We start from the raw sequence: 16,732 nt of genomic DNA, 5'->3' as shown, positions 1-16,732 counted from the left end.
ACATTAATACCAAGTTGCTGATATCTATAAATCAATTATCAATTCAGGGCAGCGAACAACAAATTTAAAACACTTAATTATAAAAGCAGCATAAAATACAGTATAAAAACACGAATAACCATAAAATTCAAAAATCAATTAGATAATCCCCAGGGCTAGCGGGCTGAATTGGTCCTTCTTGGGCCAGCGAGGAGGTCAGGGGACAATTAGCTGTGGGGTCTCAGAGCGGGTGATCTTCATAAAAGGAGAGGGGAAGGGAAGAGAAGGGAAATAAAAGATCAGGCTGACTTCAAATTAAAGGCCAGGCGGAATAGCTCTGTCTTACAGGCCTGGCGGAAGGAGGTTAAATCCTGCAGGGCCCTGGTCTCATGGGACAGAGCATTCCACCAGGTCGGAGCCATCACTGAAAAGGCCCTGGCCCTGGTGGAGGATAGTCTGACTTCCTTAGGGCCCGGTGACCACTAAACTGTAGTTTAAGAATGCTGGGAACTGTAGCTCAGAGAGGATTCTTGGAGGTGTGTGGGCTTTCGGTGTACTTTAAAGGTATGGGGTACATGCAGCCAAAAATGCCAGTCGTATAATCTGGAATCTTTTGTCCCCTTTCTTGCAGCTTCCTCCTGGGAAGGGAACCTTGGCTGGTTCCTCCACAGTCATCCTCTTGCAATTCACCCGAAACCCCCTCCCTTTCCCCAAATCATCCCCAAAACAAGGGCTCACTCGCCCCCGATCTTTGCCCGGTAAGCGATGCCGGCTCCGCAAACGTCGTTGTCAGCAGTGGCGGCCACCTCCCCAGCGCAGCGAGTACCGTGCCTGCAATGAAAAGATGCAAACAGCAGTTAAGGACAAGGGAGCAGTCCAGTTCTGTTCCACGTTTAAAGGCGAACCTACTAAAAAAACAAAGCAACTTGCGAACCGAAACGTGCGGCTGCCTTTAGAAATTTGCGCTTCTCTGAGTTTTGCAGTTTCTCCAGCCAACGGATGGATCAGAAATACGCACCGGAAGCATTTTTACTGGGTATGGTTGGGAGTGGTATAAATAGAAAAGAATGTAAGCTCTTTTTATATGCAATAACAGCAGCAAGAATATTATTGGCCCAAAAATGGAAGCAAGAAGAATTACCGACGATTGAAGAATGGAGGATGAAGTTAATGGACTATGCAGAACTAGATAAACTAACAGGAAGGATTTGAAACCAGCGGGACCAGAAATTCACGGAAGACTGGAGTAAATTTACGGAGTATTTGAAAAGTATTTGTGAAGAACAGACGACGTTTGTAGCTTTGCAAGACGTTTTGTGAGGAGTATTATTGGAAGTATTGCAAAAATAGATAAAGGAAAGGATAATTTGTTAAGAGACTTAAAGGCAATATAAAGTTAAGAAATGCATAAGAAGTGGTTAAAACGGTGTATTATCAGAGGTGCTGATGGAAGTCTAAAAAGATTGTATATGTGATAAGTTTGGTGGTACATTTTATAATTTATATGTTAAAATCAATAAGAATTATTATATATAAAAAAGAAATACACACCTATTAGGAGCTGTGCCTGAAAATATTGTGCATAATTTTATGGGAAATAGCTGCAGAAAACTCATTGGCAGGAGGCGAAATGGCATGTAAACATGTGCATTTAGATTAATCTGTTTTGCATTACTTTCTATGGGAAAGCGCGCCTTGGTTTTGGAACGCTTTGGTTTTGGAACGGACTTCCGGAACGGATGAAGTTTGAGAACCGAGGTACCACTGTACTGAATTTAGGATTGGAAGAATGTTTGTCAAATAATTCCTCCGTGTTCCTCAGTCCGGCTGCGGCCAGTCCAAGATGGATCGCGCTTGCAAAACAGATCTGACCATAGCTGTCAACTTACAGATTTGAAAATAAGGGACCAGCAGCCTCGAAAATAAGGGATCAGCAGCCAAAATAAGGGATTTTCCCAGCACAAGTCTCTTCAACTTCTGAGCCCCTCCGAGCCAAAGGCAGAAAGCCCAGCCAGCAGCCAAACGAAGCCTCAAGCGGTGGTTCCCACAGCGCAGCAACCCGGCAAAGGGGATGCAGCAAGGAAAACCACCGTCACCTCTCCGCTGGGAAGCGCTGAGCAAAGGCGAGTCCCCAGGCAATGCGGCTGATTTGATTGGCACAAGGCATGCAAGCTCCACCCCCCAGTCATTCTTAGACTCCTTATTGGGTGAGCAACACAGCCAAGCAACACAGCTGGAGCCTCCCTCCTCCCTGGCCGGCAGGGAGGGAGGGAGGGAGAGGAGCTGCTTCCTTTGAAACCCGGGAAATTTAAGGGACATCATCAATAAGGGACAGCAGCGGGACACGGTGCTGGGATAAGGGACTTTCCCGCCAAATAAGGGACGGTTGACAGCTATGGATCTGACTCCACGCCACAAGACTCTGGCAGAAGGATAAACTCACCGATTCTCGTCCCAAGCATTATATCGCGGCTGCGGGTCAGGGTCGTCGTCGTTGAAGTCGTAACTGGCCTCGGGGTCCTAAAAGAAAAAGCCAAGATCAATAAATCTCCAGTTCCCAAGAAACAAGAAAAAAAAAACAATTAATAGCAGTCCGGTGAGAGTGGAATTTGGATATAAATTTTACAGCATGTTATGGTTTAAGAGAAAATTATATGAAAATGATATATCGTTGGTATCTAACACCGAGAAAATTGGCAAAAATGTATGAATCTAAATCGAACAAATGTTGTAAACGTAAAGAGGAAGAAGGTTCTGTTTATCACATGTGGTCTTGTTGTAAGGTTAAAGCTTAATGGGTAATGATATGCAATGAATTGAAAAGGATGTTCAAAAAAAGTCAGAAGCTTTTCTTTTGGGAATTATAGGGACAGATAGGGGTATAAATTTACCGTATTTTTCGCTCTATAAGACGCACCAGACCACAAGACGCACCTAGTTTTTGGAGGAGGAAAACAGGAAAAGAATATTCTGAATCTCAGAAGCCAGAACAGCAAGAGGGATCGCTGTGCAGAGAAAGCAGCAATCCCTCTTGCTGTTCTGGCTTCTGGGATAGCTGTGCAGCCTGCATTCGCTCCATAAGACACACACAAATTTCCCCTTACTTTTTAGGAGGGAAAGAGTCAGTCTTATAGAGCAAAGAATACAGTATTTATGAATGTTACTACAGCAGCAAGTGTAAATGTCAAAGGATTTTGTTAAATTCGTATCCTACCCTTCGTCCGCAGCTCCCGGGAAGGTTCACAATGTAAAAATGCAATATAAAAACAGAAAGTGCACGGTAAAAACAAGAACAAAAAACCCCAGAAACCCAAACACACAAACACATTTTAAAGGGTGTTAATCAGCCCCAAGCCTGGTTGCAAAGCAATGTTTTCGCTTGGCGTATAAGGTGTATAATGAAGGCGCCAGGCAACTCTCCCTGGGGAGAGCATAATAATAATAATAATTTATTATTTATACCCCACCCATCTGGCTGGGTTTCCCCAGCCACTCTGGGCGGCTTCCGACAGAATATTAAAATACAATAATCTATTAAACATTAAAAGCTTCCCTAAACAGGGCTGACTTCAGATGTCTTCTAAAGGTCTGGTAGTTGTTTATCACTTTGACATCTGATGGGAGGGCGTTCCACAGAGCAGGTGCCACTACCGAGAAGGCCCTCTGCCTGGTTCCCTGTAGCTTTGCTTCTCGCAATGAGGGAACCGCCAGAAGGCCCTCGGAGCTGGACCTCAGTGTCCGGGCAGAATGATGGGGGTGGTGACGCTCCTTCAGGTCTACTGGGCCGAAGCCGTTGAGGGCTTTATAGGTCAGCATCAACACTTTTAATTGTGCTCGGAAACGTACAGTGTACTGGGAGGCAAATGGGGAGCCGCCGCAGAAAAGGCCCTGTTCTTGTGTTGCCACCCTCTCGTGAAGGAGGCACATGAAGATGAAAGGCTGTTTGTTTCAGTTTGTTTATCGTTTCAGAAAACGTGAATTAAATAATAATAATAATTTTTATTTATACCCCGCCCTCCCCAGCCAAGGCCGGGCTCAGGGCAGCTAACAAGCAATAATAAAAACAAGTTTAATGAATACAACAATTAAAATACTGAAACATTAAAATATTAAAATGCAGCCTCATCACAGGAGGAGAAAGGAAAAAGAAAAAAGAAAGAGGGGGAGGGAATCAAATTGGCTCCAAGCCAAAGGCCAGGTGGAACAACTCTGTCTTACAGGCTCTGCGGAGAGAAATCAGATCCTGCAGGGCCCTGGTCTCATGAGACAGAGCGTTCCACCAGGCCGGGGCCAGTGTTGAAAAGGCCCTGGCTCTGGTTGAAGCTAATCTAACTTCCTTAGGGCCCGGGACCACTAGGGTGTTGCTATTTATGGACCTTAAGGTCCTCCGTGGGGCATACCAGGAGAGGCGGTCCCGTAGGTACGAGGGTCCTAGGCCATGAAGGGCTTTAAAGGTCAAAACCAGCACCTTAAATCTGACCCTGTACTCCACCGGGAGCCAGTGCAGCTGGAAAAGCACTGGGGGAATATGCTCCCATGGCAGAGACCCCGTGAGGAGCCTCGCTGCAGCATTCTGCACCTGCTGGAGTTTCTGGGACAGCTTCAAGGGCAGCCCTGCGTAGAGCGAATTACAGTAGTCAAGCCTGGAGGGGACCGTCGCATGGATCACTGTGAGCTGAACTGTGTTTCTCCCCCTCCCTAGACAAGGGACCCCGATTCTACCTACATAGTTTGCTACAAGGTCAGGGTGGTCCTTCTCAATACCGTCATCCAATATGCTGACCACCACCCCAGAGCCCGTATAGCCCTGGCTCCAGGCTGAGAGGACGTTGAGGTCCGGAAACACATCGCTGTTCTGAAACGGAAAAGACGGCAGGAAAATGAGGTCGGCTTTGCTGTTCTGTTTTCCTCTCTCAACCCATCTTTTCAAAGGAGCAAGGTGGATAAAAATCAATGATTTAAAAAAAAAATCTGATTTTTTTTAAAAAACAAATTTTCTTTATTTAAATCAGATTTTTTGAATTTAAAACAGATCTTTAGAATAAAATGCTTTGGGGGGGGGGGAATCTTTCCAATGATAGTTTTCTATTTAAGTTACATTATAGTCCAAAGGCTATAAGTTACATTATATAAGTTACATTACATTAAGTTACATTGTAGTCCAAAGTTCATCAGGAAATAAGGATTTGTTTTAAGTTTTTCCGTCTCAGTCTAAGTTTCTTTTTTCAATTTAAACAATTGAAAAACATAATTTCCTTAATAACAATTTGAACAATTTATTTAACGGAAACAATAACGTTATAGCCTATGTATCCATGTTTGTTAACTGATGTGGTTAAACAACATGGATACATAGGCTATAACGTTATTGTTTCCGTTAAATAAATTGTTCAAATTGTTATTAAGGAAATGGTTGCTTTTCTCCTTTCAATAAAGTACAGCAGAAAAGTTGTCCAAACAGTTAACTTATTAAACCTCACAATAATTTCATAATTATCTGTCTATGTGTTTCTAACAGTATAACCGAATCAGTCATTTCTGATATAACAGTAAAAACCACTCTGAAAATTTATTATTCCAAAAATGAAACCTTCATCTGGTTGCAAAGAAAGAGTCTGTCTGTAAAAATAAAATGATTTAAATCAAGTCCTTTACTTATTTATTTCTTATTTTTATTTATTGATTTTATATTCTGCCCTATACCCAGAGGTCTTGGGGCGGTTCCCAGAAAAGATCACAATATATGAAATCGAAATCGAAACAATAATAAAAACATTTGCCCCATTTCTCCCAGCAACCTCTCGGGCCAACCCCTGAGCCCAGGGGTCAGCAAACTTTTTCAGCCGTGGGCCGGTCCGCTGTCCCTCAGACCATGTGGGGGGCCTGACTATATTTTGGGGGTGGGAATGAACGAATTCCTATGCCCCACAAATAACCCAGAGATGCATTTTAAATAAAAGCGCACGTTCTACTCATGTTAAAACACGCTGATTCCCGGACCGTCCACGGGCCAGATTGAGAAGGCGATTGGGCCGGATCCGGCCCACGGGCCTTAGGTTGCCTACCCCTGCCTGAGCGACTCTGAGCTCCTGGCGTACCCTCCTTTGAATCTTTGCCAGTGCCCCAGACCGTATCTGATGACACTCACTATGTACCACTGCTTGTAAAACCACGGATCAGTGGGGACGACTGTGATGGCTCTCTTCGCTCGCCTCTTCACCGTCTGCTGTTCAAACCAAGGGACCTACAGGCAAAATGACGGGCGTTTTAAAAAGTGTTTCCCTCCTCGCTCGCCACCCCAGTGATGCCAGTATGATCTTATGGGCTGCCTGTCAAGATTGGATGCAGTGTAGAGTTGATATGAAATTTACTGCTGGCTATGCATTAAAAGACGCCTGCTTCTTGGGAGAAAAGCAATGACAAACCTAGACAGCATCTTAAAAAGCAGAGACATCACCTTGCCAACAAAGGTCCGTATAGTTAAAGCTATGGTTTTCCCAGTAGTGTTGTATGGAAGTGAGAGCTGGACCATAAAGAAGGCTGATCGCCGAAGAATGGATGCTTTTGAATTCTGGTGCTGGAGGAGACTCTTGAGAGCCCCATGGACTGCAAGAAGATCAAACCTCTCCATTCAGAAGGAAATCAGCCCTGAGTGCTCACTGGAAGGACAGATCCTGAAGCTGAGGCTCCAAGACTTTGGCCACCTCAGGAGAAGAGAAGACTCCCTGGAAAAGACCCTGGTGTTGGGAAACATGGAGGGCACAAGAAGGGAACGACAGAGGACGAGATGGTGGGACAGTGTTCTCGAAGCTACGAACATGAGTTTGACCAAACTGCGGGAGGAACTGAAAGACAGGAGTGCCTGGCGTGCTCTGGTCCAGGGGGTCACAAAGAGGCGGACACGACTAAACGACTAAACAACAACAAAGTGGATAGAACCAAGGTAAAAGGAGCTGAGTCTCTCTCTTCCTGCAGCCCCCTTCCACAATTCGCTCGGCTTACCATAGGCTCTCTCTTCAGACGGATGTGCCAGCCCCAGTGTCGAGTCAGTGACCTCTGTACGATGCCTCTGTGCTTCAGGTGGTAATAAGGCTCCCCCTCGATCACCTGCCGGAAGAAAAGGAAGAATCAAGAAGTCTTAGGGTGAGCTTTCCCCTCCTCCTTGGCCAACAGGACTGAAAAAAGCAAGGGGGAAACTTCAGCTCGGAGGAAAGGGAGCATTTTTAAGACACAGAAGGAGGGCAGTGGCAAAAAGGAAGACCTATCCCAGGGATAGGGACGCAGGTGGCGCTGTGGGTTAAACCACAGAGCCTAGGACTTGCTGATCAGAAGGTCGGTGGTTCGAATCCCCGCGACGGGGTGAGCTCCGGTTGCTCAGTCCCTGCTCCTGCCAACCTAGCAGTTCGAAAGCACATCAACCTGCAAGTAGATAAATAGGTACCGCTCCGGTGGGAACGTAAATGGCGTTTCCGTGCGCTGCTCTGGTTCGCCAGAAGCGGCTTAGTCCTGCTGGCCATATGACCCGGAAGCTGTACGCCGGCTCCCTCGGCCAGTAAAGCGAGATGAGCACAAAGAGCAAAAATACACTAAGATGTCACGCATTAAAAACTTCCCTGAACTAATGCATTGAGATGCCGCACCCGGGCGCTATCAGCCGCCAAGACTAAGTGGAAACCCCATACTCAGAAGCAGTCTATCTGTAAGGACCTGACCTAGGTGTGCAGAGCTTTGAGACTGTTCGGTCCGGGTGCGCCAAGTCTTTCGGTGCAGAAGGCACTCCACATATGCTCAGAGGCTACGCTCAACCCAACCTAGGATGGCAGAATAAAAAAAATCCTTCCAGTAGCACCTTAAAGACCAACTAGGTTAGTTCTTGGTATGAGCTTTCGTGTGCATGCACACTTCTTCAGATACACTGAAACAGAAGTTGCCAGATCCTTCTATATAGTGAGAAGGTGGGGAGGGGTATTACTCAGAAGGGCGGTGGGAATGGGTGATTGGCAGATAGCTGAGATGAGCCTGTTGCATGCACACGAAAGCTCATACCAAGAACTAACTTAGTTGGTCTTTAAGGTGCTACTGGATTTTTTTTTATTTTGACTATGGCAGACCAACACGGCTACCTATTTGTAACTAGGATGGCAGAGCTTGTGGGTTGCCCCGATCACGTCAACCCGGCTCAATCAAACCTCAATGTCCGAGAGCAGCCTATCGGGCCGCTCGCAAACCTGGCTGCTCCACGTGGGCGTTGGGTCCGGGTGCACCAAGTCTTTCGGTGCAAACGCACTCCACACGTGCTCAGAGGTCCCTTCGACCCGAGCTAAGAGGGCAGAGCCTTGGGACTGCCAGTGGGTCGCCCCGAACCCATCAATCCGGCTCAATCAGACCTCCATACTGGGGCAACCGGGCAGTCACTCGCCGCTGGCACCAAATCTTCCAGTGCAGAATGCACTCCGCGCGTGTTCAGAGGCCACACTCGACCCGACTCCTTCCAGGGAAAGAAATTGGCCCCATCTTTCCTATCCCTTCTCATCCCTGGGGAAGGGCAGTCAGATGGGTGGGGGACACATTATTATTATTATTATTATTATTATTATTATTATTATTATTATTATTATTATTATCTCCTAGTGTCCCTATTTTGCAGGGACAGTCCCAAATTTACAGAAGCCGCCACGGTTTCTGATTTGATCCTGAGGACGTCCCTATTTTCATCGGGGAAATGTTGGAGGGGAAATTTCCCTAAAAGTCTCCTAAAAAAAGATGTCTCCTAAAAGTCAGATAGCTGTTTATCTCCTTGACACCATAATGAGGACAAGGTGTGGTATTATTATTATTATTATTATTATTATTATTATTATTATTATTATTCTCCCCACCCTATTTCATTGGGGAGAAGGATGGCTGCTGCTCTCCTTGCCCAGGTAGATGCAAGCCACCCTCACCTGTCCCAGGTACAGCATCCCATGCCTGCGCGCCAGGCGCTGCGCCACCTGGGCCCCCGCGGGGACGCGCACCGCCCAGCTGCTCAGGTAGACGCGCGGCCCCGCGCGCCCTCGGGAGAACCGGCCCCAGAGGAGCAAGAGGCAGAGCACCAGCCCCGCAGCCACCACCCGCTTCATGGCTTCCAGGGAAAGGAAGACCTGCCCCCCCGCCAGGTGGCTTTTATAGCGGGGTGCGGCCTAGCACGCCCCGCCGAAGCCTGGGCCTCGATTTCCACTCCACGCCCGCCGCCAGGAGACCAAGGGCGGGCTCGTCAAGCTCCACGTGTTCGGAGGCGCGCGGTCGCCATGGCGACGGGAAGCCGGAACGAGAGGGCGCGGGAACTACGACTCCCGTGGTGCCTTGCGTTCGTTTGCAAAGCGAAAGGAAAGGGTGGGGTGGGCGCAAGTTCTGCTGGGAGTTGAAGTTTTTTATTTTCTTAAAGCAAAAGGTTCGTCGGAGGAAGGGCGAGCCCTCTTGTATATAAGTTGCTTGTTTGCGTTTGTAAACGGTGCAGATGTGCTTAAAACAGCACACCCACAATCTACTTGGTTTTATCTACGTGCAGTATTTATTGCTTTTATACACAGATGCTTTAACTGGCACCAGAATCAGATGCAGCCCAAATATTCATAATAATGCTATAAAGTACCCCACTTCCATTTTTTTGGATGCAAAAAGTGGTTTACAGTCATAAATAGGAGAGAGAAAGCGTGCCTCTGCCCATCTGCAGAGTCCCTGGGCACTCATCAATGGGGGAAACCATAGAATCATAGAATCTTAAGAGTTGGGAGCCAGTGGTCATCTAGTCCAACCCCCTGCAATGCAGAAATCTTGGCTAAAGCATCCATGACAGGGGGCCATCTGGTAAAGGTAAAGGGACCCCTGACCATTAGGTCCAGTCATGGTCGACTCTGGGGTCGCTCATCTCGCTTTACTGGCCAAGGGAGCCGACGTATAGCTTCCAGGTCATGTGGCCAGCAGGACTAAGCCGCTTCTGGCGAACCGGAGCAGCGCATGGAAACGCCATTTACCTTCCTGCCGGAGTGGTACCTCTTTATCTACTTGCACTTGACGTGCTTTCAAACTGCTAGGTTGGCAGGAGAAGGGACCGAGCAACGGGAGCTCACCCCGTCGCGGGGATTCGAACCGCCGCCCTTCTGATCGGCAAGTCCTAAGCTCTGTGGTTTAACCCACAGCGCCACCTGTAACTACTCCCATATATAAATGTTTTGTTTTTGGCTTTGCCACCTAGAGAAGTGGGTTCATCAACTCCTCCGTGGTTGGGTGGGATCCAGGTCAAAACTGGCCTTTTGGTCCTCTGCTCACCTCCATCAATGATGACGATGGATTTCTGGAATGGAAAGAATCTCCATGGAGCTGCAGCAGCAGGATGGAAGTTCTCTTGGAGTTTGACTTTTGCTTGGAAGCAACCTCGATGAATTCTTCTGCTGTAATAATAATAATAATAATAATTTATTATTTATACCCTGCCCATCTGGCTGGGCTTCCCCTGCCACTCTGGGCGGCTTCCAAAAGAATATTAAAATACTGTGGTACATCAAACATTAAAAGCTTCCCTAAACAGGGCTGCCTTCAGATGTCTTCTAAAAGTCTGGTAGTTGTTGTTCTCTTTGACATCTGGTGGGAGGGCGTTGCACAGGGAGGAATCTGAACGCTTTTTGAGCGTCTCGCTGACACCTCCCAGGCTGTTTTCACTGCCCTTTTAGTAAAGGTAAAGGGACCCCTGGCCATTAGGTCCAGTCATGTCCGACTCTGAGGTTGCGGCGCTCTTCTCGCTTTATGGCCAAGGGAGCCGGCATACAGCTTCCGGGTCATGTGGCCAGCAGGACTAAGCCGCTTCTGGCGAACCAGAGCAGCGCACAGAAACGCCGTTTACCTTCCCACTGGAGCGGTACCTATTTATCTACTTGCACTTGGGCGTGCTTTCGAACTGCTGAAATGACATGCTTTCTTTGTGAGAAGGCTGCAGTCTTTGGGAATAGCATCCGCTTTGCACAACAAACGTCTCAGAAGCTTCAATTCTCCAGGGACGGCTGAGAGAAACCAATTCAGATCCCCCCCTCTAAATCAATTGCCTGCACAGGTCATTAAAAAACAAACAAACATGATTTGGGGACATGGGCCACGTCCTGCGAGGCCCCGCTCCCCCCAAACCAGCCCCCCATAAAGCTAATCCCCAACCTATAAGGAACAGCCCTCTGGTCTCATAGAGGCGAAACATTCGCAAACAGCTCCAAAGCCATGCATTCAGCGAAGGTTTCCCAACAGAATTGGCTCGCGGCTTCTCAAATATGGTGAGGAATTTGTTCCTAGCCCCGGAGGGGAGGTTGTGAAATGATTGTGAGAGTCTTTTTTCCCTCCAGGGAAGGGTTTTCGGGTTTCAGGTCCACTGGTGATGGGCGAAGGGGAGGCGTATGGGATGCAGCGGCAATGACGCCCTCGTGAATCAACATCCCTCGCGACTCCAATGTTTGGACGGGTTCATTCCACACGGATCACCCGGGCCTGTTTTATGGCTTCCGCTGCCTTGTAAATCGCCCGGCCGGCATTTTCGGAATGAAGGCTCTTCACGAAAGTTCACCACCGACTGACCCAATAATGGAAGGCGCCGAATCACCGCAAAAATATTTGGATGGGAAAAGGAGGCCCAGATTCCCCCAAAAAACACTTGACGTTCCAGCTTCTTTGGAGAGGGTGTGATCTGGTTTGGGCCAGGGGTTCTGAAAGGAAGCCTCGCATCAAAGGAAGGGAACATCAGGATCATGTGATTGCAGAGTTGGAAGAGACCCAGCGGTCATCTAGTCCAACCCCAGCAGTGTAATGTTGGTAGGCTCTCCTATCGTTCCTGACCATTCTGGACCGATTCAGCTGAGGCCATACACATATGGAGGGGGCCACAGGTGACCCCCCGCCCCCCATCCTGGTCTTTTGCCTTAGTTGGACATACAAAATGGCCATGTTTGGAGGCGGATTGGAACCCGCCTCTGGCTGATGTTTTATGTTCAGACCAGTTTCCAGGAAGGCAAAAGCCAAAGGCTCATTTGGAAAAGGAGTGAACTCACAAAGGGAGCCTTCCTGGATCAGGCTGAAAGCCCGATTTGAACTCTAGAGGTCCAGCGCCGAGGGCCTTCTGGCGGTTCCCTCGCTGCGAGAAGCCAAGTTACAGGGAACCAGGCAGAGGGCCTTCTCGGTAGTGGCACCCACCCTGTGGAACGCCCTCCCATCAAATGTCAAGGAGAACAACAACTACCAGACTTTTGGAAGACATCTGAAGGCAGCCCTGTTTAGGGAAGCTTTTAATGTTTGATGCATTGCTGTATTTTAAAATTTTGTTGGAAGTCGCCCAGAGTGGCTGGGGAAGCCCATCCAGATGGGCGGGGTATACATAAATAAATTGTTGTTGTTGTTGTTGTTGTTGACCCATCGCTTTGCAAGCCTGAGCTCTGGAGGGTAGGATTCGAACCCATGGTTGGCTTCAAGTTACAAGAAAGGAGATTTCAGCTAAATATGAAGAAGAACTTTCTGGTGGTAGGAGCTGTTCGACAGTGGAATGGTCTCCCTTGGAGGTTTTCCAGCAGAGGTCGGACGGTCATCTCTCCTGGATCCTTGAGCCGAGAGTACGCCTCTGAGACCCAGTACCTGGAAACCACAGATGGAAATCATAGAAGTAGAGTTGCGTGGGACCCCCAAGGGTCATCCAGCCCAACCCCGGCAATGTAAGAATCTCGGCTCAAGCATCCACGGCAGATAACCATCCGACCTCTGCTGAAAAACCCACAAGGAAGAAGAGTCCACAACCTCCCTAGGGAAATGCAACTGTTGCTGCTGCCGCGCTCTGTTGCCGCTTTGCGGCTTCCCAAAAATCGCCGTCCGGTTGGGCACTGCCGCAGAGGACAGAAGACTTGGCCTTTGGCCCCGCCTACCCCAAGCATCTTCGAGTTATTATAAACCTGTCTGCTCCAAGGAAGAAAAACACACACAGCCAACTGTCAAAATCTTTTTTTTCTTTTTCCTTTTCTCTGTTTACAGTACCTCCACGTCATTGGTGACTTAACTTCGCCTCGGGTATAAAACCAAAGGTCTGGGCTAGCCAAGCACAGCTCGCTGGAGAAATTTGCCACCTCCGAAGTCTCTGACTTCCAACCACGATGCCCGGAGCCTCTCGCCTTGCCACCAGCCTCTGGGTGCTGTTCCTGCAGTCTCTCCTGTCCGGCGTGGTTGACCTGCGACCCCACGGCCCCCAAGGCACCCACCCGCAACTGGAGGCTGTCAAACAAAGCATCCTAGAACGGCTTGGGGTGGAGAAACCTCCCAGTGTCCGAGGGGTTTTGGGTCAAGGTGAGCTGCAAAAGGCTCACCTGGTCTACCGGGAGATGCTGGCACAACTCAGAGCAAACCAGACCTTGCCACCGGCAGCAAAAACTGTTCATACCCTGAGGGCGAAAGGTAAGCCTCATTGCATCCATAAAGCCTTTTACACAAAATTTGACATCGCTCAGTTCACTTTCAATCTCCTAATTCCTTACGTTTTGATTTCCCAGCTGTGATGCTCCTGTTGTATGACTTTACAAGCTGCCGTAACTGCCATTTATTTTATACTGCATTATGACTTATATTACTGTAATTTATTTATTCTCCTTCCATTGCCTGCTATTCGAATCCTGATTGTGGTTTATTTGACTGTCATTTTTTTCTCTCTCTCTCTTTTTAATAATATTTTTATTAAATTTTGAAAAATTTACACAGAAAATTCCAAATGCATTTAAAAAAGAGATTTCTTTTCTATTTTCGGCTTCCGAGACGTTTTCCTTATCCCTCTCCAATTTTGCTGCATCTTCACTCTCTTTTAAAAAATCATAATCGTAACACAATAGCCTCTCATTCTTTCTGCTGCTCATAGCTCAAAACCTGGTCGCAGATTCTTCCTGATGTAATTTTTCTTCAAATAATCTGAAAAGGACTTCCGTTCTTCAACAAAATTAGATTTTCTGTTAGATTTTCTGTGTAGACTGTGTTCTTGCTAGACAAATCAAAAGTTAAGACTGCAATGGAAATGCTTTGAAGATTCTATAAACACTGTTCACAAAATAATATGTTGATATGTATAGATTAAGACTATAGAATGTATAAGAAGAATGATGTGCAAATGGAATATGAAAGAAAATCAGATAAGAAATGCAATGCAATGATTTAACATAATAGAAAACAGAAATTGGGGTGTGGTGGAGGGGAGCCAAGGTTGGGTGGTGGGAATGCAATTTCATCTGCCGTACTTTTCGCTCTATAAGACGCACCAGACCACAAGACGCACCTATTTTTTGGAGGAGGAAAACAAGGAAAAAATATTCTGAATCTCAGAAGCCAGAACAGCAAGAGGGATCGCTGCGCAGTGAAAGCAGCAATCCCTCTTGCTGTTCTGGCTTCTGGGATAGCTGCGCAGCCTGCATTCGCCCCATAAGACGCACACACATTTCCCCTTACTTTTTAGGAAGGAAAAAGTGAGTCTTATAGAGCAAAAAATACGGTATATTATTTTTTGTGGTTTTCTTTTGTAGAGTGTTTCTTTTACATCTTTGTGTTTTGTATCTTTGTGTATTATTGTATTGTGCGTATCAGAAATCAATAATAAAAAAAGATTGTGTTCTTGCTAATAAAGAGTTAACATGGCCTACTGTGTGTGATTTATTGCTGGCTTCCTCCTAACGTCTTCCTCTCTTCATTCTCTCCACAGTTAAGCTTCTGGGCCATGGGTTGGCTGCAGGTCCAGGGGTCAACAGCGACCCACTCAGGCCCCTATACGGTCTGGAAGTCTCCAGGACAGCAGCGCTCAGCCGGGACCTCCATGTCTTTCGGGCTGAGCTGTCTCTGTCCAAGAAGTTCTCGCACGTCCCCAGCATCTCCCAGCTCAACTCGACCAGGTTGGCTCGCATCAACATCTACAGGCTGACCGGTGGGGATGGAGGAACCGCCACGCTCTTGGCCTCCCAGGTGGTCTCGAGGACCACACCCGTCCTCAGCCTCGGAGACGCCGTGGGGCAGTGGCTAGCCGGGCCCGACCCGAGGCTCCATTTGGGTCTGGAGTTTCCCACGGATGTGGCTTCCTCCGTCCTGGACGGGAGAGAGTGGCTCCCACTGGACATCGAGACGCAGGGGCGCAGGCAGGTCCGGAAGCGGAGGCAGCTGGATGAGGAGTGCGGCAAAGGCGACACCAAATGTTGCCTCCGTTCGCTCAAGGTCTCCTTCGCTGACATCGGGTGGTCCGACTGGGTGCTGGCGCCCAGCAGCTACTCCATGAGGTTCTGTGAGGGCTCGTGCCCCCACAACTACAAGCCAGCCAGCATGCACGCCCAAATCAAGGCCAGGCTCCATAGCCTGTCTGGGGAGACGCCGGCCCCCTGTTGCGTCCCCGCCGCCTACGAACCCATGGTCCTCATGCACTACGCCAGCGATGGGAAGGTGGTGACGCAGCTCTTCGACGACATGATCGTCACACGTTGCCATTGTGCGTAGCAGCCCGGCAAGGGCAGAGCGAGGGGCTCTGCGGGAAGCGGCGTCCTGTCTGTCCGGAGCAAGGGGACAATCGGAACAGCCCATCTCTGGTGCAAAACAGCACTTTTCGGGAGGATGTGTGCGTGCTGAACATCGCCTCTTCTTGCCAGTGCATTGCCCAATTGGCAGCTCCTTTTTACTACTAGGTCATTTTTCCTCAAAAGTCTGTCTTAACCCACCAGGGACCTCTCTTATCAAAAGCCCGTCCCAACCCATCAGGGACCTCATTTCCTAAAAGACCATCGCAACCAGTCAGGGACCTATTATCCCGAAAGCCCTTCCCAACCAATCAGGGATCAAGGACCTATCTTATCTAGGTCATCTTTTCTCAAAAGTCTGTCTTAACCCACCAGGGACTTCTTTTATCAAAAGCCCATCCCAACCCATCGGGGACTTCATTTCCTAAAAGCTCATCCCAACCAATCAGGGACGTTTCCCCCGAAAGCCCTTCCCAACCAATCAGGGATCAAGGACCTCTCTAGGCCATCTTTTCTCGAAGGTCTGTCCTAACCAACCGGGGACCTCTTTTATCAAAAGCCCGTCCTAACCCATCAGGGACTTCATTTCCTAAAAGACCATCGCAACCAGTCAGGGACCTGTTTTCCCGAAAGCCCTTCCCAACCAATCAGGGATCAAGGACCTATCTAGGCCACCTTTTCTCGAAAGTCTGTCCTAGGCAACCACGGACCACTTTTATCAAAACCCCGTCCCGACCGGGGTCTCTTTTCACAAAGCCCTGTCCCAACCAAAGACCTCTTATCTCAAAAGTCCGTCCCAACCAATCAGGGTTGGTCCCCTAATAACCCAACCAATGGGGCATCGCAGTGTCAGCGAAACACCATTACAGGTTACAAGCACTTTAATGCAGCAAGCAAAGAACTTTATTTATAAGGGGGTGGTATTAAATGTAGAGGATAACTAGTAATTATGGAGTTCTTTTGGGGTGTATATGTCAAAAGCAGGGTCTTGTGGGGTTGTGTGAGAGAGAGGTGAGTTTGATCATGTCCCCCTGTTCTCTGAACACCTGTCAAAAAACCCCAACCTGTTTTGTGGTTCTAAATATGTGTGTGTGTGTGTGTGTGTGTGTGTGTGTGTTTAAAACCCAGTCCTCTTATTTATTGTTAACTTATTCTTGTTTGTGTCGCCAGTGTTTGGGACATGCTGTTAGTTTGTATTATTTATATGAGATTTATCTGGA

General features: G+C 48.0%; 2 protein-coding genes across 2 annotated transcripts in view; one reads left to right on the top strand and one right to left on the bottom strand.

The window, feature by feature from the left end:
* Positions 1-9,292, bottom strand: part of PCSK4 (proprotein convertase subtilisin/kexin type 4) — a 21,782-nt gene extending 12,490 nt beyond the window's left edge. The window contains exons 1-6 of the mRNA XM_083483756.1: positions 8,925-9,292; positions 6,982-7,086; positions 6,128-6,223; positions 4,706-4,834; positions 2,423-2,499; positions 722-810 (exon numbers count right to left, since the gene is read on the bottom strand). Of these exons, the coding sequence (XP_083339882.1) occupies positions 722-810; positions 2,423-2,499; positions 4,706-4,834; positions 6,128-6,223; positions 6,982-7,086; positions 8,925-9,101 (673 nt within the window). The 5' untranslated portion in view covers positions 9,102-9,292. The remainder of the gene's footprint in view (positions 1-721; positions 811-2,422; positions 2,500-4,705; positions 4,835-6,127; positions 6,224-6,981; positions 7,087-8,924) is intronic.
* On the top strand, positions 8,505-16,732 carry GDF15 (growth differentiation factor 15). The gene is made up of 3 exons (XM_083484072.1): positions 8,505-8,536; positions 13,015-13,431; positions 14,717-16,732. Exons 2-3 carry the CDS (start codon positions 13,134-13,136, stop codon positions 15,493-15,495), a joined length of 1,077 nt encoding a protein of 358 aa, XP_083340198.1. The 5' UTR covers positions 8,505-8,536; positions 13,015-13,133; the 3' UTR covers positions 15,496-16,732.

The sequence above is a fragment of the Podarcis liolepis genome (genome assembly GCF_965112155.1).
Source record: "Podarcis liolepis genome assembly, chromosome: 18".
Lineage (NCBI taxonomy): Eukaryota > Metazoa > Chordata > Lepidosauria > Squamata > Lacertidae > Podarcis > Podarcis liolepis.
Note: the sequence above shows the minus strand (reverse complement) of the source record. Positions and strands in the feature narration are given on the sequence as shown.